Source organism: Oncorhynchus kisutch, linkage group LG30 (genome assembly GCF_002021735.2).
Source record: "Oncorhynchus kisutch isolate 150728-3 linkage group LG30, Okis_V2, whole genome shotgun sequence".
Taxonomy (NCBI): Eukaryota; Metazoa; Chordata; class Actinopteri; order Salmoniformes; family Salmonidae; genus Oncorhynchus; species Oncorhynchus kisutch.
The window spans coordinates 18,513,106-18,535,900 of NC_034203.2; the positions used below are offsets into that span (position 1 = coordinate 18,513,106).

Genomic DNA, 22,795 nt, shown 5'->3' on the forward strand with positions numbered 1-22,795 from the left:
GGTAAACTTGACAATCAAGATGAACTGGCACAGATTGACAGAAAACACAAGTTCAAATACCCAGAGGATACGTGGGGAAGATGGGCAACAGCTGGAGGGGGTGGAGACAAGCATAAGGACAGGTGAAACGGATCAGGGTGTGACATATAGTGCCTATTTTCTTTGTCTGAATCTCTTTGTCGGAATCTTATAAAACATTATAAAAGATTGCAAAGGAAAAGAGGCTGAATTTCCAGGCTGAAATTCAGCCCTGTCCCCTCTGTCCCCTTGACGATCCAGAGGTTGCTGCTGTCTGAATTTGCTGTGTACTACTGTGCTCTGAGGCCTAATGTGACAACAAGAGATTCAGACACTGTACAAAACCTCAGGTTAGAGTGTTCAGACAATTTCAAAAGCTGACGATACACAGAAAGAGGAGGAGACAAGGATTTCATCATCTCATCATTGCCTAGTTACATCAGAGTGGTATTACTCTTCTCCCACTGATCTCACAGTAGCAGACATGGAACCCTGGCTGAGGAATGTACTGATTCTTACTGCATTTTGTTATGGTATTATAATATTATTTTAATGATTTGTTCTCTGCCTTTGCTCTCATTCCGTTCTTTTATCAAACATATATTTCTCACTACAATACAACCAGTGTTAAGTTTATACTTGTATTTCCTCAATCATGTTGCTTGATTATTTTCCACCTAATACTAATGTGTATTACATTATTTTTCAGAATGCAGAGGAGAAGACTCAGTCATTCAGCCACCAGGAGATGTGATCGCTACTGAGGGAGAACAGGTCACAATGGATTGTCAATTTGATACTCTAGATACAAATCCATACATGTTCTGGTACAAGCAGAGAGCTAATGACTTCCCAAAGTATATGCTGAAACGGGCTACTTTTGGATCAGATGATGCCATTGAATTCCAGAGTAGATTCGATGCCCATCTCAATTTAACTACATTAAAGTCAGCATCAAAATCAGTCCCCTTGACGATCCAGAGGTTGCAGCTGTCTGACTCTGCTGTGTACTACTGTGCTCTGAGGCCCACTGTGAGAACAGGATATACAGCCCCCCTACAAAAACGAGTGTATTCTTGGCACCAGTGTAGAAAAAATGCAAGCCTTACTTCTGTGGTGGGTGTGATGTTAGCAGGGATGTACACCTCACACAGTGACACACAGAAGAACATTTCAGAGGAGAGTGAGTCTGAAGATAGAGATATCAATCAGTGTATTGATCATTCTGATTATCACTATAGGTAAACAACACCTAAACATTTGAACTCCGTGGATCCTCATAATCAGATTATTCAATTATGGAATTGGCAGTAAAACATATTTTGATGAAGTGAAGTCATTAAAATGTGTTTTTAATCAGCTTTATTATCGTTTTTCCCTCGGCAGGAATGGTATGTGGAGACAGTGTGACTCCTGACAAGGAGGAGTACACCCCGACTGAGGGATCATCAGTGTCTCTGAGATGTACATACGAAACAAGCAGCAATGTCATCTACCTTTACTGGTACCAACAATACTATAACCAGGCACCTCAGTACCTACAGTATAAATATGCCAGAGTAAATACTGTTGACCATATCCCTAACAATCTATATGAATCTACAACGTCCAAAACGTCAACTACACTCAAGATAAAACTCTGGCAGACACGGCTTTCTACTACTGTGCCCCGAAGGACACCCAGGGATACAGAGTCTTTGAGAGGCTGTGCAAAAACTAGAACACTGATAAAGTACATGTTTTAGAGGAGCTTGTTGGTCATTTCAAGACCACAGTTCATTATCAGGCAGCAGAGATTCTGTAGATTAGATTATTGTGGTAACAACTGTTGTTAGAGTAAGTAAAAACACATTTAGCATAATAGGAGAAACTTGCATTATGTACAAATTAGAGAATATTGTCAATGCGGACACCAAATCACTTGAACATTTTTATTCCTGTTATTCATTCACTTCAGAAAATGAGTTGTGTTGTGTTTAGAGGAGGAGCTAGTATGACATGAAGGTCTTTCCTCAGTGCATTGTAAGCTTGTCTCTTTAACATTAATCATGCTGTGCTGGTTCACCTTGTTATTTTTAACATTTGTGGATAAGTAAAATACATTTAACTAAGGATAATGTGTAATTACTTCATTACAAGCTTGAAAAAAGAATACACCAGCTTTGATAGTTGTTGGGGATGGAATTTTCTCCAACAGTCTTGAGGAGGATGTGATACATGGTGCCAGTGTCAAGCTTTCCTGTAACTACACAGTATCTGGTGGAGGCAGTGTCTTTTGGTATCACCAATAGCACACATCTGCTCCCCAATTCCTCCTAATCCTCTCAGTGTATTCAGCATCTGCTGAGACAATATTTACTGCTGATTCATCATATCCTCGACTGTCAGTTAATGTTGACAAAGTGGCTGAACGTGTGGATCTGAAGGTCTCCTCTGCTGAAGTGACAGACGTTACTGCGTACCACTGTTCTCTGAGGCCCACAGGGACAGGACACCCAGGCACACTGTACAACAACTGTACAGAAGCAGGGGATAACAATCCTTGTTGTGAACTGTTTCAGATCTTTTAATTATCTGTCAGTTCCAACTCTAGATTACAACACCTTAACACTTAAAGAAGTTCACTTTATCAGTTCTTGTTCACCCTAATCAATACCATTTAAATCAACAAGATATACAGCATAACTCCCTATATTCTGCAGAGGGCCTGACCTCACCTCAGCACTACACTAACCTCTATTTCTCTGAGCAGGTGGCTCCTCCTCCTGACAGTGGAGGTAGTTGCAGGACAGACAGGTAGCAGCCATACATTACATATCACATATCACATCCTGCAGATCTCAGTACACAGCATATCACATATCACATATCACAGTACACTGCATATCACAGTACACAACATATCACAGTACACTGCATATCAGACAGTTGAGTTAACCCCTGTCCTGTAACTGCATTTTCTGTCTTAAACACCATGATGTTGCTCACTTCTATCTTACTGTTTTCAGCTCTTGTTGGTAAGTAAGGTTTTATGTAAAGTAATTTCCACACTGTCTGGAATTATTTCATTCATAAATATTGCGCTGCTTCAAATATAAAATAAGAGGTTTTCAAGTTTAGTCTCATGCTTGTTTTCTTCTCCTTCACAGGTGATACTTTAGAGGATGATATTACTCCAACCAGTCCTGAGGAGTATTATTTAGATGGTAGCAGAGGTAAGATCTCCTGTAACTATACAGTGATAGCAGATATTCTGCTGTGGTACAGACAGTACTCTGGATCAGGTCTCCAATTCCTTTGCCTCGTAACAACTATCAGTAATCCATATGAAGTGAGCAGTGATCCACAGGACTTCGACAGCCTATTACACTGAACAAGGAGAGGACCTGTGTGAATCTGGAGATCTCCTCTGCTGAAGTGACAGACTGCTCTGAGGCCCCCGGTGACAGGAAACCCAGACACACTACAAAAACCTTACTGCAATATATTCCTAGTAGTAAACAACATGTAATAGGCAAGAATCTGCATACAAATAATCAGAGATCATGTTCATGATTATCCATCAATTAAGTCATATTTGTTCATCACAGATTATAATGTTGATGTAATGTGGGTCCATTTTCTGAATAGGAGGAGCTAAGATGAGAGGTGGAGAGATGATTCTCCTCTTACTGACTGGAACAGTGGGATGTCTTCAGTTCTGCCTCCTGATAACACACTGTTACACCCATCACCATGTTTCTCTACCCAGTGTTTCTCCTCTCTGCACTTGTTGGTGAGTATTAGTCTGACATTACATACCTTTAGTTTATTCAAGGTAACTGTCAAGTGTCATTTGTAAATAGCACTTCCTAGAAGAAACGTAAATGACTGATGATTATCTTTTCATTTGTATTGAATAATTTCCCATTAACTCAACATTTTTAATTTAAGCTTAACTTTATTGCAGGTGGCAGTTATGAAAATGACATAAAACCAACTTCAGAGACAGAACATGGCATGGAGGGAAGCAATGTTACATTGTCTTGCAACTACTCAGGGTCATCAATATTGTCACGACTTCCACCGAAGTCGTTTCCTCTCCTTGTTCGGGCGGTGTTCGGTGGCGGTGTTCGGTGGTCAGCGTCACCGGTCTTGTAGCCATCGTCGATCCAATTTTCATTTTCCATTTCTTTTGTCTTGTTTTCTTACACACCTGGTTTCCATTTCCATCATTACTTGTTGTGTATTCAGCCCTCTGTTCCCCCCATGTCCTTGTGTGGAATTGTTTGTTTGTAAGTGCTTGTACGTTATGTTACTGGTGCGTGTCGGGTTTTGTACCCATGTAGGTTCTTTTGTATTGCTGTGGGTTTTGTAATTAAACTGCTCCGGCTATTACCTATCTCTGCTCTGCTGCTTCTGACTTCTGACTTCACTGCCACCAGTTCCGCAACCCTTACAATTATATTACATCTTCAATGGTATTGTCAATACCCAGATCAGCACCACAATTCCTCCTCTACACTACAGTCTCCTTAAAGCCCTCTGTAATAAGAGCTGAACCCGATGATCCTCGAATGTTTGTTAATTTGAATAAAGAGAGAACCCGTGTGGATCTGGAGATCTCCTCTGCTGAAGTGACAGACTCTGCTCTGGGCAGGGGGGGGGGGGGGGGGGGGGCGTTCAAGAAAGGGTTCAAGAAAATAAATGATCCTTTAAAATACTTTATTGGACTTCACCTCAGCTACAATATGATGGTTCTCTGCACAGTTACTTTACTTTCTGCTCTGACAGGTTAGTAAATGACTGTATTCCTCTCATTCTTTTAACCAATGTATATCTGTATTGTTGGATTTTAGAGTAAATACCAAGATCTTTCCTAATTTCAAATTCATCTACCTTGTGATTTATCCATCACCTCTTCACATTTTCAGGTGACAGTTTTCAACAGACCATCCAGCCAAACCAACATGAAGTGTATGGAGAGGAGGGTAGTAATGTTCAACTTTCCTGCTACTGCTCCTCAGCATACAGTGTACTGTGGAATAAACAGTATCCAGGATCAGTTCCCCAATACCTTCTGCTCATCCACCATGCCTCTAGGACTGTAGTGAGAGCTAAACCTCCCTACACTCACTTCCCTATTAAACTGACCAGAGAGAAGACCTGTGGATCTGGAGATCTCCTTGCTGAAGTGAGAGACCCTGCTCTGTCCTGCTGTGCTGTGATATCCACAGTGACACTTCACTCACTGACTCAGCACTCAGCAGAACTCAGGATCAGATTATGAATAATGCCACTTTAATAATGTTTACACATCTTGCATTACTCATCTCATATGTATATACTGTATTCTATACTATCTATTGATTAGATTAGATTATGAATCCTCAAGATAAAACATGATACTACCATGAAGATCATAGCCAGTTGATGCTGTGCTTTTCATCAGCAGCTGGTGCTTATTCTACACATCCTGCCATCTACAATGTTGTTCTGTTCACTTTTACCCTTCTTTGACTTGATAGGTAACTACATTTTCATTCAAACTGAGTGTGATTATGTTTAGGTGTATTTCTTTTTCAAATCAAAGAATTTAAAGATAATTCACAACATTTTTACCTTTACACTGCATTTGGAATTAATTAAATGTTCCATGTGGGTTTAAAGTATTAACATAATATAAGTGTCACGCCCTGACCTGAGATATCTCTGTTTTCTTTATATTTTGGTTAGGTCAGGGTGTGACTAGGGTGGATACGCTAGTTTTTGTATTGTCTATGGGTTTTGTATTGTCGAGGGGTTTGTATTGTCTAGGGTTTTTGTATGTCTAGGGTTTTGTAGGTCTAAGTATTTGTATGTTTATAGTGGCCTGATATGGTTACCAATTAGAGGCAGCTGTTTATCGTTGTCTCTGATTGGGGATCATATGTAGGTAGCCATTTCCCTTTGGTGTTTGTGGGTTCTTGGTCTATGTTTAGTTGCCTGTCTGCACTATTCTTATAGCTTCACGTTTCATTTGTGCTTGTTTGTTTTGTTTTGCTGAGTTTCGGTTTTATTAAAAACATGCGGAACTCTACTCACGCTGCGCCTTGGTCTCATCTTTACGACAAACGTGAGGATCAGATTATGAATAATGCCACTTTAATAATGTTTACACATCTTGCATTACTCAACTCATATGTATATACTGTATTCTATACTATCTATTGATTAGATTAGATTATGAATCCTCAAGATAAAACATGATACTACCATAAAGAACATAGTCAGTTGATGCTGTGCTTTTCATCAGCAGCTGGTGCTTATTCTACACATCCTGCCATCTACAATGTTGTTCTGTTCACTATCACTCTTCTTTCACCCGATACTTGGTAAGTATTAATATTTTCATTTAAACTGATTTGATTATGTTTAGGTGTATTTATGTTTCAAATCAAAGATTATAATGATAATGCATTAAATGAGGATGCATGTTTTTTTACTTTGAATTGTTTTTATCTTTACACTGCATTTGGAATAAATTCAATCTTCAATGTGGTTTTAAAGTATTAAATGTTATGTGTTTTATGTTTTACAGGTGTCAGTTCTGAACAGGTTTTAACACCCTACACTGATGTAGAAGTGGCTTCAGAAAGGGACAGAGTTTCTCTCTCTTGTAACTACACCTCTTCTGTTAACACTCTTCTATGGTATCGACAATATCCCAAATCAGAACCACAGTTACTGGTTATGGAGTACGCAGATATTACACCAGGGTTCACTCTAAATCATGACAACAATGTTAAACGTATGGATCTGGAGATCTCCTCTGCTGAAGTGATAGACTCTGCTCTGTACTACTGTGCTCTGAGACACAAAGTGACAGGAAAACCAGAGACATGTACAAAAAACATAGAACATCTGATTACGGGGAGAAAGTTATCAACAGGCAGTAAAATGAATATTTCCTAAACTCTAAACACATCTATTCTAACCATAACCCTAACTTCATGGCAAGATCAGTAATTAATTTCAAACTATTTTATTTTTATGAAGTATAACATGAATGGTGTACCTCTGCATCAAATACCCTAGTTTCATACTCTTAAGTATCCTTACAGCTCTGAAGACTCTAGTCACTTCCATGCCAGTCAGAACTACAGTCTTTTATCTCTAATCACTCAAAAGCGAATTTATATCTAATAATAATACAATAGTTCCATCTTGTGTCAACATTCTGCCCAACAAGGTATTTTCAAGGGTAAGTTACTAGTGAGAGTCAATAGGTGTCAGTAAAGAATCATCAATTTGCTCCAATTATTTTTAATGATGCATGCAGCATGTCAACACTACAGGTGTGTTGCAGAATAATTTCCTGCACCAAACAGAATATACATTCATTTCTTGTCACGATCACGTATTATGTTTGTGCTTCTTGTATTCACAATTTCCAATTATTTTATACACTGAACAAAATGATAAATGCAACATTCAACAAGTTGTTTTTGATAGTAAAGCACTTTTTTTGTCCATTAAAATAACATCAAATTGATCAGAAATACAGTGTAGACAGTGTTAATGTTGTAAATGACTATTGTAGCTGGAAAAGGCTGATTCTTTTATGGAATATCTACAAAGGCCAATTATCAGCAACCATCACTCCTATGTTCCAATGGCATGTTGAGTTAGCGTTAGCTAATCCAAGTTTATCATTTTAAAAGGCTAATTGATCATTAGAAAACCCTTTTTCAATTATATTAGCACAGCTGTAAACTGTTGTTCTGATTAAAGAAGCAATAAAACTGGTCTTATTTAGACTAGTTGAGTATCTGGAGCATCAGCATTTGTGGGTTCGATTACAGGCTCAAAATGGCAGTTTTCTTCTGAAACTCATCAGTCTATTCTTGCCAAGAAACTGAAGATCTGGTATAACGCTGTGTACTACTCCTTTCAGAGAACAGTGCAAACTGTCTCTAACCAGAATAGAAAGAGGAGTGGGAGGCCCCGCAACTGAGCAAGAGGACAAGTAGATTAGAGTGCCTGGTTTGAGAAACAGACGCATCATAAGCCCTCACCTGGCAGCTTGATTAAATAGTGCCCGCAAAACACTAGTTTCAACGTCAACAGTGAAGAGGCGACTCCGGGATGTTGGCCTTCTAGGCAGAGTTGCAAAGAAAAGCCATATCTCAGACTGGCCAATACAAAGAAAAGATTAAGATGGGCAAAAAAACACAGACACTGGACAGAGGTACTCTGCCAAGAAGGCCAGCATCCCAGAGTCGCCTCTTCACTGTCGATGTTGAGACAGTGAAGAGGGTATAGATCGGTTGTTTTGGTTTAGGATGCCCACAGGCCTCAAGACTCGTCTGAAGGTACCAGTTGAAATATATAGAATTATATATGGCGACGGTTTAATGCCCCAAAAAATACATGTTAAAAAAAACATAAATCCTGATCTTTCTTAAATGTCTCAGATATTGGACAGACAGTTCAGAAAAAACTTCCTTTTCACTTATTTGACAGACTGCTGTATTTTTTTGTACCATGTAGTGTTAGTCAATGCATTTGTATGGGCTAATTGCATCAAGACCAAAGAAAACATTTAATCAAAATGTTTTTGTCTTATATTTCTTTAATACTTCAAGGGATCTTAAAATTCAAAATCAAATAACCAAATGTTGCTTTGTCAGACCTTCTTAAAACAATTCCATGTAGCTTAGTAGAACCCCCTCCCTCAGATAAGACAGGGCTTAGACTGTAGAGGGTATTAATGCATAGTAAGGATAACTATTTGTGGCATTGGGCAGCATAGCGAAGGTCTATGTTGAACTGATCCATAGGCTACTGTGGACTGTGCCTTTCTTTCTGATTTTGTTCCAAATCCTCAGTGGATATAAGACTGTATTATATTTGTCAGATGACCTCAATTTGGCCTGAGCAGTAAATATATTACTTTAAACTCCATAACAACTGCCAAATTATAATTTTCAAATGACTTGTGTAAGAACATTATGTAAACGAGATATTTCAAGGTTCCAAATATATCAAATTTGACAAGATATCCCTCTTGCTGTTTAACTAAATAATTGAATATACAATAAGCTTCTCCTCTACTGCAAAGCCCCTACAGTGGATGGAACATAAAGTCTATAACAATCTATTCTTCCTCTATACATGAATCATCATGGCACATTGGCTTAGGAATACTTTACTTATCCTGGCTGCATGCTTTTATGGTACAGTATAGTGCTTCTCCTTTCTACACTCTCATTCTATGAACCTTAGCATATTATGTATTATAAAACCTCAAAATATATTTTTTCAGATTGCAAAGGTGAAGAGGCTGTTGACCAGCAGAGTGGACATGTTACTGCCCTTGAAGGAGGACTGATAACACTCAGCTGTAATTACACTACCAGTAGTACATCTCCTGATCTCTTCGGGTACATCCAGTTAGCTTGGAACTCTCCTCAGTATGTCCTGAGAAGAGATTGTTATTCAGAAGGGAGCAATACAGATGAGATGCAGTGGAGGTTTCATTCGAGGCTGAATTTTGTAGAGTGTTTGTCACAGGATTCTCAATGTTTGACAATGTGCAAAAAGAGGAGGAGAGAAGGATTTCATGGTGCCATCACGGCCTAGCTACATCAGAGTGGTTTTACTCTTCTCCCATTGATCTCACAGTAGCAGACATGGGACCCTGGCTGAGTAATTTACTGATTCTTGCTGCATGTTGTTATGGTATTATAATATACTTTTTCTAATTTGTTTTTCGGCCTTTGCTCGATTCCCTTTTATTTTTTCAAACATATTTTTCAGTACAATACTACCAGTATTAAATTCATACATTTTCATTCACTCAATCATGTTGCTTGATAATTTTCCTCCTAATACAAATGTGTATTACATTATTTTCCAGAATGCAGAGGAGAAGATTCAGTCATTCAGCCACCAGGAGATGTGATCGCTACTGAGGGAGAACAGGTCACACTGGACTGTCAATTTGACGCAGGTGATACTAGAAATCTCAACCTGTTCTGGTACAAGCATGAATTACATGGCTTCCCAAAGTTCATGCTGAGCCGTTTTCCTTTTGGAAGTAAAAATGCCACTGAGTTCAAGGATAGATTTGATGCCCATCTCGATGCAGACTCCAAGTCAGTCCCCTTGACGATCCAGAGGGTGCAGCTGTCTGACTCTGCTGTGTACTGCTGTGCTCTGAAGCCCACTGTGACAACAGGATATATAGCCTCATTACCAAAACAATTTGTTTGTGAGATATAAGACTCTTAGAGAGCCTAGTGGAAGCCCCTCCTCAATGCTTCCTAAGGCAGAGTTAAAGAAGTGGTTTCAAAAGCTTTTGACACATACAAGTGTGTTTGCTCTCTCCCTACCTACCCATCTCACAGTAGACATGGAATCTTGGCTGAAGAACATTTTGATTCTTTCTGCATTTTGTTGGGGTATGATACATTTTTTTGATTTCCTTACTGCCATTGCTTTAATTATCCCTTTATGTTGTCATGATAAATAGAGAAAGTTGCTCACTCTATATTCTCCCAATGATTTAATGGGTATAAATCATCAAACACCCTTTCTTTTTCTACTTACATCATTTCTCTCCAGAATGCAGAGGAGACAGAGTGTTACAGACAAAAGGAGTTGTGACGGCTACCGAAGGAGGACAAATAACACTTGTCTGTCATTATGAAACAGACAATCCAAGTCCATATCTATTCTGGTACAAACAGGGAGCAAATGATTTCCCCAAGTATATGCTTATGAGGTTCAATTTTGGAACTGGGGACAATGCTGCTGACTTCAAGGAGAGATTTCATGCCGATCTAGATGCCAACTCCAAATCAGTCCCCTTGACGATCCAGAGGGTGCAGCTGTCTGACTCTGCTGTGTACTACTGTGCTCTGAAGCCCACTGTGACAACAGGAGATACAACCCCTTTACAAAAACATACTGAGCTACACACTGACAATACACCTGTTTGTACAGTATACAACACCACTTTGAAATTGACACAGTAATTTGTTCACTACCTCCTTGATACTACCAAGACTAGTGGTAGCAGATGATGATAATCATTGCAATGATAATGATGATTGTAGAGTAAGTAATCTTTTATGCCAATAAAGCTACCTCTTCCAATTCAGCTCTAAATGTCATCTTAGACTCATAGACTAGACGTAACATAGTAAATGTAAATCCGGGAAAAATCAGCCACAACACATTTGAATTGTAACATATCATACGAAATGGACTGGTTTGGCTTTACTTACAGGATAACACGAAATGCTCTGAGACCAGGTTGTAAAGGTAGATGTAAAATACATTAAAATGCCATTACAATGTCATGGATTAGAAAATAGACCATTGTTTAATTTTTAGAGTTGGTCTAGATGAATTTAGAAAAAGCTACATTATATCCAGTGTTGGGTACAGCGTAATGGAAAAGCCAGCATCAACCACAAGTTGGCTAGATCACCAAGAAAGTGTTGCTTTCTACTCTAAAATGACTTGTTTACAGTATTTGAACATCCCCTCTGTGCTGTGCTGCATGGTCTAGGTCTGTGCTGCCACTAAGACAGGAATCAAGAGAGCAAACCAGTTTCTATATTGTAACATCAGTGTGTCTTGCTCTTTGTATCCTATGATAATTATGGGACATTGACTGTGGACCTCTGTTCTTCTTGCTGCACTTATCTTTGTTAGGATACGGCTCTCATGATCTTTTTCTCAATACCTGATGTTACTGGAATCTTGACATGTTGTGACCATGGGACTTTAAGATTCTTTCTGCGCAAAGCAAAGTAATTGGAGCATCAAAGCTTCACATTCGAGATCTCAGAACTGTTTAGAATGAATTCTTCCTTCTTAACCCATTAACATTATCACCTTAAAAAGGTTCCTAAAGTGCAGATTATCAAAATCCTGAGACATTTGTAAGTCAGTTTGTTTGTTGGGTGTTTCAATTACAGATAGAACCTTACTCCTCTGAAATGTCAATCTTGGTTCTAACTGACACTTCTGAATTAGACATGTTCAGTTTTTAAGAAAACTGTAGCTATTTATATACATAAATAATATGCTAATACTATTTGACCAAGATAGAGTAGTAACACCTCATCAAATACATTAGGATGTATTATGATCATCATGAAAATTACTATCATCACTGAACAACGATGTGACAACATCATTTACTTTAAGACTTCTGACAGTGTTGTTATTTTGCTTGCATGCCATTATTGCTGGCCAGATCAGCTTAGACCATACTTAGAGAGAGATGGCAAAGACGTGTTCTGATTGGTCTGTCTTTATTTGCACAGGCTTGTGATTGGATTGCAGATAAAACCTTATAGCACCAAGTTGAAATGGGTTTATGCAGATAGAACTTCATAGTTTTTATTTTTTTACCTATAATAAACTTTTTCAAAAACCTGACTACGCAGACCACGGAGAACTGTCCAAAGATCAATTAGATATGATGTGACTAACACATGTTCCACAAAATGTCATATAGAACCTTAAAGTCCCATGGCATTCTTCTTTGTTTCCAGAATGCAGAGCAGCAGACAGTTTTACTCAGTCGAAGAGAGAAGTGACTGCTTATGAAGGAGAAGATGTGTCTCTCAGCTATAAATATAACACCAGTTTATCAGCTCCATCTTCTGGTACATTAAATCCACAAATGATTACCCTGAATATGTTTTGCAGAAGGATGTAATTGGACCAGGGGGTATTGATGATAGATTCAAGTGGATATTTGATGCCGATCTCAATTCCATCACCAAATCAGTCCCCTTGACGATCCAGAGGGTACATCTGTCTGACTCTGCTGAGTACTACTGTGCTCTGAAGCCCACTGTGACAACAGGATATACAGTACAACCCCCTTACAAAAACGATTTGATAGTGTTATATAAAGACTCTTTATCACGTTCTGACCTTAGTGCTTTTGTTATGTCTTTGTTTTAGTATGGTCAGGGCGTGAGTTGGGTGGGTTGTCTATGTTCGTTTTTCTATGATTTGCTATTTCTGTGTTTGGCCTGGTATGGTTCTCAATCAGAGGCAGCTGTCAATCGTTGTCCCTGATTGAGAAACATATTTAGGGAGCCTGTTTTCTATTGTGTTTCGTGGGTGATTGTTTTCTGTTGTGTGTCTGCACCAGCCAGAACTGTTTTCGGTCGGTACGCTTTGGTATTTTTGTTATTTCTGTGTTCATTTTAATAAATTTGGACACATACCACGCTGCACCTTGGTCCTCACCTTCTTCCACCAACAACGGCAGTTACACTCTTAGAGAGCCTGGTGTAAGCTCGTCCTCAATGCTTTCTAAGGCAGAGTTAATCTTAAGGATTTGACCCTTTTTTTCCAATTTTCGCCTAAAATGACAGACCCAAATCTAACTGCCTGTTGCTCAGGACCTGAAGTAAGGATATGCATATTCTTGATACCATTTGAAAGGAAACACTTTGAAGTTTGTGGAAATGTGAAATTAATGTAGGAGAAAAAACACATTAGATCTTGTAAAAGATATTACATTTCTTTGTACAATCATCTTTGAAATGCAAGTGAAAGGCCATAATGATGGCAGCAGCTTTCTGCCCATATCAGATATGTCAATGTCCTGGGATATTTTCTTGTTACTTACAACCTACTGCTAATAGCATTAGCCTACGTTAGCTCAACCATCCTGTGGGGGACCCACTGATCCTGTAGAGGTTAATCTGTTTGGGCTAGGGGGCAGCATTTTCACATTTGGATGAATAGTGTTCCCAGAGTAAACTGCCTGCTACTCAGGCCCAGAGGATAATATATGCATATCATTAGTAGATTTGGATAGAAAACACTTTAACGTTTCTAAAACTGTTTGAATGATGTCTGTGAGTATAACAGAACTCATATGGCAGGCGAAAAAGAATCCAACCAGGAAGTGGGACATCTGAGGTTTGTAGTTTTTCAACTCATTGCCATTCCAATATACAGTGTCTGTGGGGTCTTATTACACTTCCTAAGGCTTCCACTAGATGTCAACAGTCTTTAGAACTGGATTTGTTTACCAAAAGCGCTAACAAAAGGAGATATTTGGACATAAATTAACTTTATCGAACAAAACAAACATTTATTGTGGAACTGAGATTCCTGGGAGTGCATTCTGATGAAGATCATCAAAGGTAAGTCAATATTTATAATTCTATTTCTGACTTCTGTTGACTACACATGGCGGATATCTGTTTGGGTTGTTTTGGACTTTGAGCGCTGTACTCAGATTATTGCATGATTTGCTTTTTCCGTAAAGTTATTTTGAAATCTGACACAGCGGTGGCATTAAGGAGAAGAATATCTCTAATTCCATGTATAACACTTGTATTTTCATCAACATTTATGATGAGTATTTCTGTAAATTCATGTGGCTCTGTGCAAATTCACAGAATGTTTTGGAGGCAAAGCCAAATGTAAACTGAGGTTTTTGGATATAAATATGAACTTCATCGAACAAAACATCAATGTAGTGTAACATATTGTCCCGGGAGTGTCATCTGATGAAGAATATCAAAGGTTAGTGATTAATTTTATCTCTAGATCGGCTTTTTGTGACTCCTCTCTTTGGTTGGATAATGGCTGTATGCTTTCTGTGAAAAGGTGCTGACCTAACATAATGATATGTTGTGCTTTCGCTGAGAAGCCTTTTTGAAATCGGACACTGTGGCTGGATTAACGAGAAGCTTATCTTTAAAATGGTGTCTAATACGTATATTTGATAAATTTGAATTATGAGATTTCTGTTTGAATTTGGCGCTCTGCAATTTCACTGGCTGTTTGGCGAGGTGTTCCACTAGCGGAACCGCTATTGGAACCCCGTTCCCAGACAGGTTAATAAAAAAATATATATATAATTCTGTATAATGCTAATATTAATTTTATGCATATTTTTTCCCTCAATCATGTTGCTTGATTATTTTCTCCCTAATACAAATGTGTATTACATTATTTTCCAGAATGCAGAGGAGAAGACTCAGTCATTCAGCCACCAGGAGATGTGATCGCTACTGAGGTAGAATAGGTCACATTGGGCTGTCAATTGGATACTGTGGACAGAAATCTAGACCTGTTCTGGTACAAGCAGGGAGCTAATGATTTCACAAAGTATTTGCTGAAGCGGGTTAGTTCTGGATAATGCCATTGAATTCCAGGGGAGATCCGATGCCCATTTCAATTTAACTGAATTTAATTCAGCATCAAAATCAGTCCCCTTGTCATTCAAATGGCAATAATTAAGTTGATTTCTAAAAAGTCTTACAAAATAAGCTTCAATCACTTATTATATTTTTTCCTCTGCAGCAATTGTATCCGGAGATAGTGGGACTCCTAACAAGGAGGAGTACACCCCCAAATGAGGCTGAAACAGAGTCTCTGAGAGGATGTACAAAAACTAGTACACTCATAAATTACTTGTTTAAGATGAGTTTGTTGGAAATTTCCTGACCAAATCAAAGTTGTCACCTGCGTCGAATACAACAGGTATTTCACCTCCCAGTGAAATGCTTACTTACAAGCCCTAAGAAACAGTGCAATTTTTAAGTAAAAAAATAGGTATTAGGCAAATAATAGATGAGTAAAGAAGTGTGTATATATATATATATTTAAATCTGTAAAATGACAGTGAAAATAACAGGTGGTACCGGTTCAGAGTCATGTGTGGGGGCACAGGTTAGTCAGGCTAATTGAGGTAATATGTACATGTAGGTATATTTAAAGTGACAATGCATAGATAATGAACAGAGAGTAGCAGCAGCGTAAAATAGGAGGTTGGCGGGTAGGGGGGAGCAGGACACAATGCAAATAGTCTGGGTAGCCAATGTTGATAGAAATGAGGTAAAACTGATTTAAGTTTCCCTGCATTAAAGTCCCCGGACACTTAGTAGCACCACCTCTGGGTGAGTGGTTTTCTGTTTGCTTATTTCCTTATACAGTTGACTGATTGCGGTCTTAGTGTCAGCGTCCATCTGTGGTGGCAAATAAACAGCCATGAAAAAAATTGAAACTCTCTTGGCAAGTGGTGTTTAAAAATATACACAGACAGCCCTCCTCATCTTACCAGAGTGTGCTGTTCTATCTAGCCGGTGCAACGTATATATATATACCAGCTGAATGTTTTCCATGTCGTCATTTAGCCACGATTCAGTGAAACATAAGGTATTACAGGTATTACAGTCCACGATCATTTTCTTTCTTTTGTTGACGTTGAGTGAGAGGTTGTTTTCCTGACACCACACTCCCGAGTGCTGGTCTCTCATTCATTGCTGGTAATCAACACTACTACTGTTGTGTTGTCTGCAAACTTGATGATTGAGTTGGAGGTGTGAATGGCCACACAGTTATGGGTGAACAGGGAGGACAGTAGGGGGCTGAGCACACACCCTTGTGGGGCCCCAGTGTTGAGGATCAGCAAAGTGGAGATGTTGTTTCCTACCTTCACCACGTGGGGGAAGTCCGGGACACAATTCCCAATTGCACAGGGCAAGGTTGAGACCCAGGGCCTCAAGCTTAATGATGAGCTTGGAGGGTACTTTGGTGGAATGCTGAGCTATAGTCAATAAACAGCATTCTTACATAGGTATTCCTCTTGTCCAGATGGGATAGGGCATTTTGCAGTGTGATGGTGATTGCATCATCTGTGGACCTATTGGGTGTGGTAGGCAAATGGAAGTGGGTCTATGGTGACAGGTAAGGTGGAGATGATATAATCCTTGACTACTCTCTCAAAGCACTTCCTGATGACAGAAGTGAGTGCTATGGGGCGATAGTCATTTAGGTCAGTAACCTTTGCATTCTTGGGTACAGGAACAATGGTGGCTATCTTGAAGCAGGTGGGGACAGCAGACTGCGATAGGGAGAGATTGAATATGTCCTTAAACACACCAGCCAGCTGGTGTGCGCATGCTTTGAGGAAACAGCTAGGGATGCCATCTGGGCCGGCATCTGTCTTGCAACAAGACATTTGGGTCAGCGATGTGACTGGTTTTCCTTTTGTAGTACATGATTTTCTGTAGACCCTGCCACACACCCTGTGTCTGAGCCATTGAATTGCGACTCCACTTTGTCTCGGTATTGATGTTTGCCTGTTTGATTTCCTTGCAGAGGGAACAACTACACTGTTTGTATTCTGCCATATTCCCTGTCACCTTGCAATGGTTAAATGCGGTGGTTTGTGCTTTCAGTTTTGCGTGAATGCTGCCATCTATTCACGATTTCTGGTTAGGGTAGGTTATAATAGTTACAGTGGGTACATATCCTATACACTTCTTGATAAACTCAGTGACCGTCTTGGTGTACATGTCCATAATATTCTCAGAAGCTACCCGGAACATATCCCAGTCCGCATGATCAAAACAATCTTGGAGTGTACAGGTGAGCCTTACAACATGTTATGAGTGAGCCTGTATTGCTGATGGAAGTAACTTTTTAAAACTTCTGTCAATTTATTTGGTTTCTATATTCTCTTTACAGGACAGATTTCTGGGGATCACATTCCTCCTGTAAATAATGAATCATCAGTACAGAGGGAATACCTGTGACTCAGAGCTGCTTATTTGATATAAGCAGAAAAAATACATTTACCTTTACTGGTACTGGCATTATTTTAACCAGGCTCCTCAGTTTCTACTGTATAACAACCTGGTCTCAGATACATTTGTATTATTCTGTATGTAAATCCGAGATATCGAAAATATGTAGTATAAATTACAAATTTGCAAAACATATGTTATGAATTCTAGTTAGGTGTCAGGCTAGGTTAGGGTTAGGAGTTAGGGTTAAGTTTAAGAGTTAGGTTATTGGGTTAAGGTAAGTGTTTGGGGAAGGGTTAGCTAAGTCGTTGCAAAGTATCAAAATGTGCAAGTAATTGAAAATGTGTTATTAGTTCAAATGCTAAATTTGTCCCTGATGTGATTCAAACTCACAACTTTTTGGTTCATGTTTTTGGTTCACATATTTTAATATACTTTATGTACAGTAGTAGACCTGCATTTGAAACTCTGTAGGTTACATGAGTGTTTGTACATGAATTCTAATATAATATCTGTATGTTTTAACTTTTTTTCTTCATATAAATAAATGAATCATACTTCATGGAACTTTTAAGTCATTGTAAATTCCTTTAGGCTAATCATATCATGAGCTAGACGTGTAGGCTTTACACTTTAGCACTCTCTGCAGTACATTAGACAATGTGATATTGACTCATACATTTTTATACAATCTTCCCTGTCTCTGAACAGGCTCCTCCTTCATGTCTGTCAGTTGATGGTGATATACAGGCTGAGATGGACATGGAAGAGAGAGAAAGGATACCTACCTCTTACTGTAACTCAGTCACTCTGTGTGTTCTGTATAACCATGTTACTCTGTCTGATCATCTGGCTGGTTCTTGATGTATTCTGCTTCGGTATGATGGAACCTTTTCTCTCATTGGTTATATAATCATCATCTATGTAATTTCAACTTTCATCACTCACTTTATCTTTGTCTTCCAGAGTGTACAGGAGACCATGTTCAACAGCAACCAGGAGGTGTCATTGCTACAGAAGGCGGACTGGTAAAACTGAGTTGTCAATATAACATCAGTGCTAATAACGATGCATATCTATATTGGTTCAAACAAGAAGCAAATGACTTCCCTAAACATATGCTGAGCCGTTATTCATTTGGATCTGGAGACAATGCTGGAGGGTTCAAGGAGAGATTCAATGCAAGTCTAAATGCCAAGACACAATCAGTCCCCTTGATGATCCAGAGGGTGCAGCTGTCTGACTCTGCTGTGTACTACTGTGCTCTGAGGCCCACTGTGACAACATGACATACAGCCTCATTACAAAAACACTGTGTGCATGTGGGTGCATGTGTACAGGACTTGTGTTTTTTTAAGTCACTGGGAGGTGTTATATAATTGAGGTAAAGGAAAATAAATGCCTTTTAAAAGCTGACAGTGAGAAACCAGGGGAGTCATTCTGTCATAACTATACTTGTGTTCACTGTTTTCACTGTGTTAAATAACACTTACCAGCATGTTACCAGGATACATTTTTTATATTTGCACCAGTGGGTGAGTTTGATACTATTCTTCATATCCAATCACATATCCAATGTAGTTACTTGAGAGTGGAGGATCTTTTGTCAATTTTTAATAAACTAAATAAAGATTAGATTTTTATGATAATTTTATGATATTTCCTGTTTTCATAAATGTTTTCCAGGTGGAAGTCAAGGGAATGACATTATTCCAACATCAGATAAGGTGTTTCGGTTGGAGGGTGATGTCATAAATCTGTCCTGTAACTACTCCTCTGCTAGAACTCTCCAGTGGTATCATCAGTACCCTGGATCATCTCCCATCTTCCTCACTACAGTCTCCTCAAACCCCTCTGTAGTGAAAGATAAACCTGAAGATCCTCAACTGTCTGTTAAACTGAACGATGAGAGAACCCGTGTGGATCTGGAGATCTCCTCTGCTGTGCCATGCAGCTCACATGGATAGGAAGCATTCACACACTGTCCAAAAACCTGAACAAAAAAACAGTGTAAAAAGCTATCAAGCTCATTTTGAATTTCATCATTACCTTGTGTAGACAAAACACAAATCAACTGAAAATGAAAAAATGTTTGATTTTCAATTAACAATAATAAAACGTAAAATACACATTTTTAATTGCTATGTGATGATGTTGTTGATTTATACTTTAGATTGTAGATTTAAATAGGAAAACAACATAAGCCGTGAATGAATGAACGCCATGTCACGCCTTGGTCTTAGTGTTTTGTGTTTTCGTTATATATTTGGTCAGGCCAGGGTGTGACAGGGGTTTATGTTATTGTATTTCGTATTGGGGTTTGTTGTATTTGGGATCGCGGCTGATTAGGGGTGTTGTATAGGCTTGGCTGCCTGAGGCGGTTCTCAATCATCAGTCAGGTGATTCTCATTGCCTCTGATTAGGAACCGTATTTAGGTAGCCTGAGTTTCGCTTTGTCTTTCGTGGGTGATTGTTCCTGTCTCTGTGTAGTGTTCACCAGATAGGCTGTAATAAGTTTCACATTCCGTTTGTTGTTTTTGTATTTATTCGTTATTTCATGTACCGTCACTTTTTTCATTAAAAACATGAGTAACCACCACGCTGCATTTCGGTCCGACTCTCTTTCAACAAACGAAGAACGCCGTTACAGAATCACCCACCACACACGGACCGAGCAGCGTAGTAACAGGCAGCGACAGCAGGAGCAGCGAAAGGAGGACGTTATGGAGTATACGACGTGGGAAGAAATCGACAGGTGGGCGGCCGACCCAGAGAGAATGCCTGAGCCCGCATGGGATTCGCTGGAGCAGTGCGAAGAGGGCTATAGGCGAATGGAGTTGGAGAAAAGAAAGACACGGCGGCACAGAGCGAAGCCCGAAAAGCAGCCCCAAAAATTTATTGGGGGGGGGGGGGCTCAGAGGGAGAGTGGCTGAGTCGGGTGTCAGACCTGAGCCAACTCTCCCTGCTAATCGTGAAGAGCAGTTGCAGTGGGAGAGGCTGCATCACTTGGAGTATTGGACATGGGAGGAGGAACTGGACGGAAAAGGACCCTGGGCTCAGCCTGGAGAATATCGCCGTCCCAAGGAAGAACTAGAGGCAGCTAAAGCAGAGAGGCGCTGGTATGAGGAGGCAGCACGGCGACGCGGATGGAAGCCTGAGAGTCGGCCCCAAAAATGTATTGGGGGGGGGCTTACAGGGAGTATGGCTATGCCAGGTAGGAGACCTGCGCAAACTCCCTGTGCTTACCGGGGGGCTAAAGAGACCGGGCAGGCACCGTGTTATGCTAGTAAGCGCATGGTGTCTCCAGTGCGGGTGCATAGCCCGGTACGGTTCATACCAGTCCTTCGTATTGGCCGGGCTAGAGTGGGCATCGAGCCAGGTAAGCTTGGGCAGGCTCGGTGCTCAAGAGCTCCAGTGCGCCTGCACGGTCCGGTCTATCCAGAGCCACCTCCACACACCAGTCCTCCGGTAGCAGCTCCCCGCACCAGGCTTCCTGTGCGTGTCCTCGCTCCAGTATTACCAGTGCCCGCACCACGCATCAGGCCTACAGTGCGCCTCGCCTCTCCTGCTCTGTCGGAGTCTCCCGCCTGTTCAGCGCAGCCAGCGTTTTCCTCCTCTCCTGCGCTGTCGGAGTCTCCTGTCTGTTCAGCGCAGCCAGCGTTTTCCTCCTCTCCTGCGCTGTCGGAGTCTCCCGCCTGTTTAGCGCTATCAGAGCCTTTCTTCTCTACAGCGCTGCCGGAGCCTCCTGCCTGTTTGAAGCAGCCTGAGCTGCCAGTCTGCAGGGTGCTGTCAGCCTGCATGGAGCAGTTAGAGCTGTCAGTCTGCAAGGAGCTGCCAGTCTGCAAGGAGCTGCCAGTCTGCAAGGAGCTGTCAGTCTGCAAGGAGCTGTCAGTCTGCAAGGAGCTGTCAGTCTGCAAGGAGCTGCCAGTCTGCAGGGAGTTGCCAGTCTGCAGGGAGCTGTCAGTCTGCAAGGAGCTGTCAGTCTGCAAGGAGCTGTCAGTCTGCAAGGAGCTGCCAGTCTGCAAGGAGCTGTCAGTCTGCATGAAGCAGCCAGAGCTGTCAGTCTGCAAGGAGCTGCCAGTCTGTAAGGAGCTGCCAGTCTGCAAGGCGCTGTCAGTCTGCAAGGAGCTGCCAGTCTGCAAGGAGCTGTCAGTCTGCAAGGAGCTGCCAGTCTGCAAGGAGCTGTCAGCCTGCATGGAGCAGTCAGAGCTGTCAGTCTGCAAAGAGCTGCCAGTCTGCAAGGAGCTGTCAGCCTGCATGGAGCAGTCAGAGCTGTCAGTCTGCATAGAGCAGCTAGATCTGCTAGTCAACCAGAATCTTCCAGATCTGCTAGTCAACCAGAATCTTCCAGATCTGCTAGTCAACTTGAATCTTCCAGATCCGCTAGTCAACTTGAATCTTCCAGATCCGCTAGTCAACTTGAATCTTCCAGATCTGCTAGTCAACTTGAATCTTCCAGATCCGCTAGTCAACTTGAATCTTCCAGATCCGCTAGTCAACTTGAATCTTCCAGATCCGCTAGTCAACTTGAATCTTCCAGATCCGCCAGCCAGCCAGGATCTACCGGAGCCTACTACCTACCTGAGCTTCATCTCAGTACTAGGCTTCCTCTCAGTACTGGGCTTCCTCTCAGTACTGGGCTTCCTCTCAGTACTGGGCTTCCCCTCTGTTCCGGGCTGCCCCTCAGTCCCGAGATGCCCCTCAGTCCCGAGATGCCCCTCAGTCCCGAGATGCCCCTCAGTCCCGAGATGCCCCTCAGTCCCGAGATGCCCCTCAGTCCCGAGCTGCTCCTCAGTTCTGTAGGGTTCTGGGTGAGGACTATTAGGCCATGGTCGGCGGCGAGGGTGGATTATCCCAGGATGCGAAGGGGAGGAACGAGGACATTAATGTAGTGGGGTCCACGACCCGAGCCGGAGCCCCCACCAATGACAGACGCCCACCCGGACCCTCCCTTTGGTTTTGAGGTGCGTCCGGGAGTCCGCACCTTGGGGGGGGGGGTGGGTTCTGTCACGCCTTGGTCTTAGTGTTTTGTGTTTTCGCTATATATTTGGTCAGGCCAGGGTGTGACAGGGGTTTATGTTATTGTATTTCGTATTGGGGTTTGTTGTATTTGGGATCGCGGCTGATTAGGGGTGTTGTATAGGCTTGGCTGCCTGAGGCGGTTCTCAATCATCAGTCAGGTGATTCTCATTGCCTCTGATTGGGAACCGTATTTAGGTAGCCTGAGTTTC

At 41.0% G+C, this 22,795-nt stretch overlaps 1 protein-coding gene and 1 gene segment (V, D, J or C); both read left to right on the forward strand.

Moving 5' to 3' along the window:
- The first annotated feature begins 502 nt into the window (after positions 1-502).
- LOC116358546 (T cell receptor alpha variable 19-like) lies at positions 503-2,787 on the forward strand. The segment is given in 4 exon segments: positions 503-551; positions 728-1,201; positions 1,405-1,482; positions 2,771-2,787. Coding segments are annotated over 4 exon segments (618 nt in total).
- A 1,964-nt stretch (positions 2,788-4,751) lies between these two features.
- LOC116358547 (uncharacterized) lies at positions 4,752-7,106 on the forward strand. The gene is made up of 5 exons (XM_031809679.1): positions 4,752-4,791; positions 4,932-5,281; positions 6,293-6,371; positions 6,578-6,858; positions 7,101-7,106. Exons 1-5 carry the CDS (start codon positions 4,752-4,754, stop codon positions 7,104-7,106), a joined length of 756 nt encoding a protein of 251 aa, XP_031665539.1.
- The last annotated feature ends 15,689 nt before the right edge of the window (positions 7,107-22,795 follow it).

Coding starts and splice junctions, on each gene's coding strand:
- LOC116358547 (XM_031809679.1), top strand. CDS start 4,752: ATGGTTCTCTGCACAGTTACTTTACTTTCTGCTCTGACAG. Junction 4,792..4,931: donor TTTACTTTCTGCTCTGACAG/GTTAGTAAATGA, acceptor TCACATTTTCAG/GTGACAGTTTTCAACAGACC. Junction 5,282..6,292: donor CAGCAGAACTCAGGATCAGA/TTATGAATAATG, acceptor GCTTTTCATCAG/CAGCTGGTGCTTATTCTACA.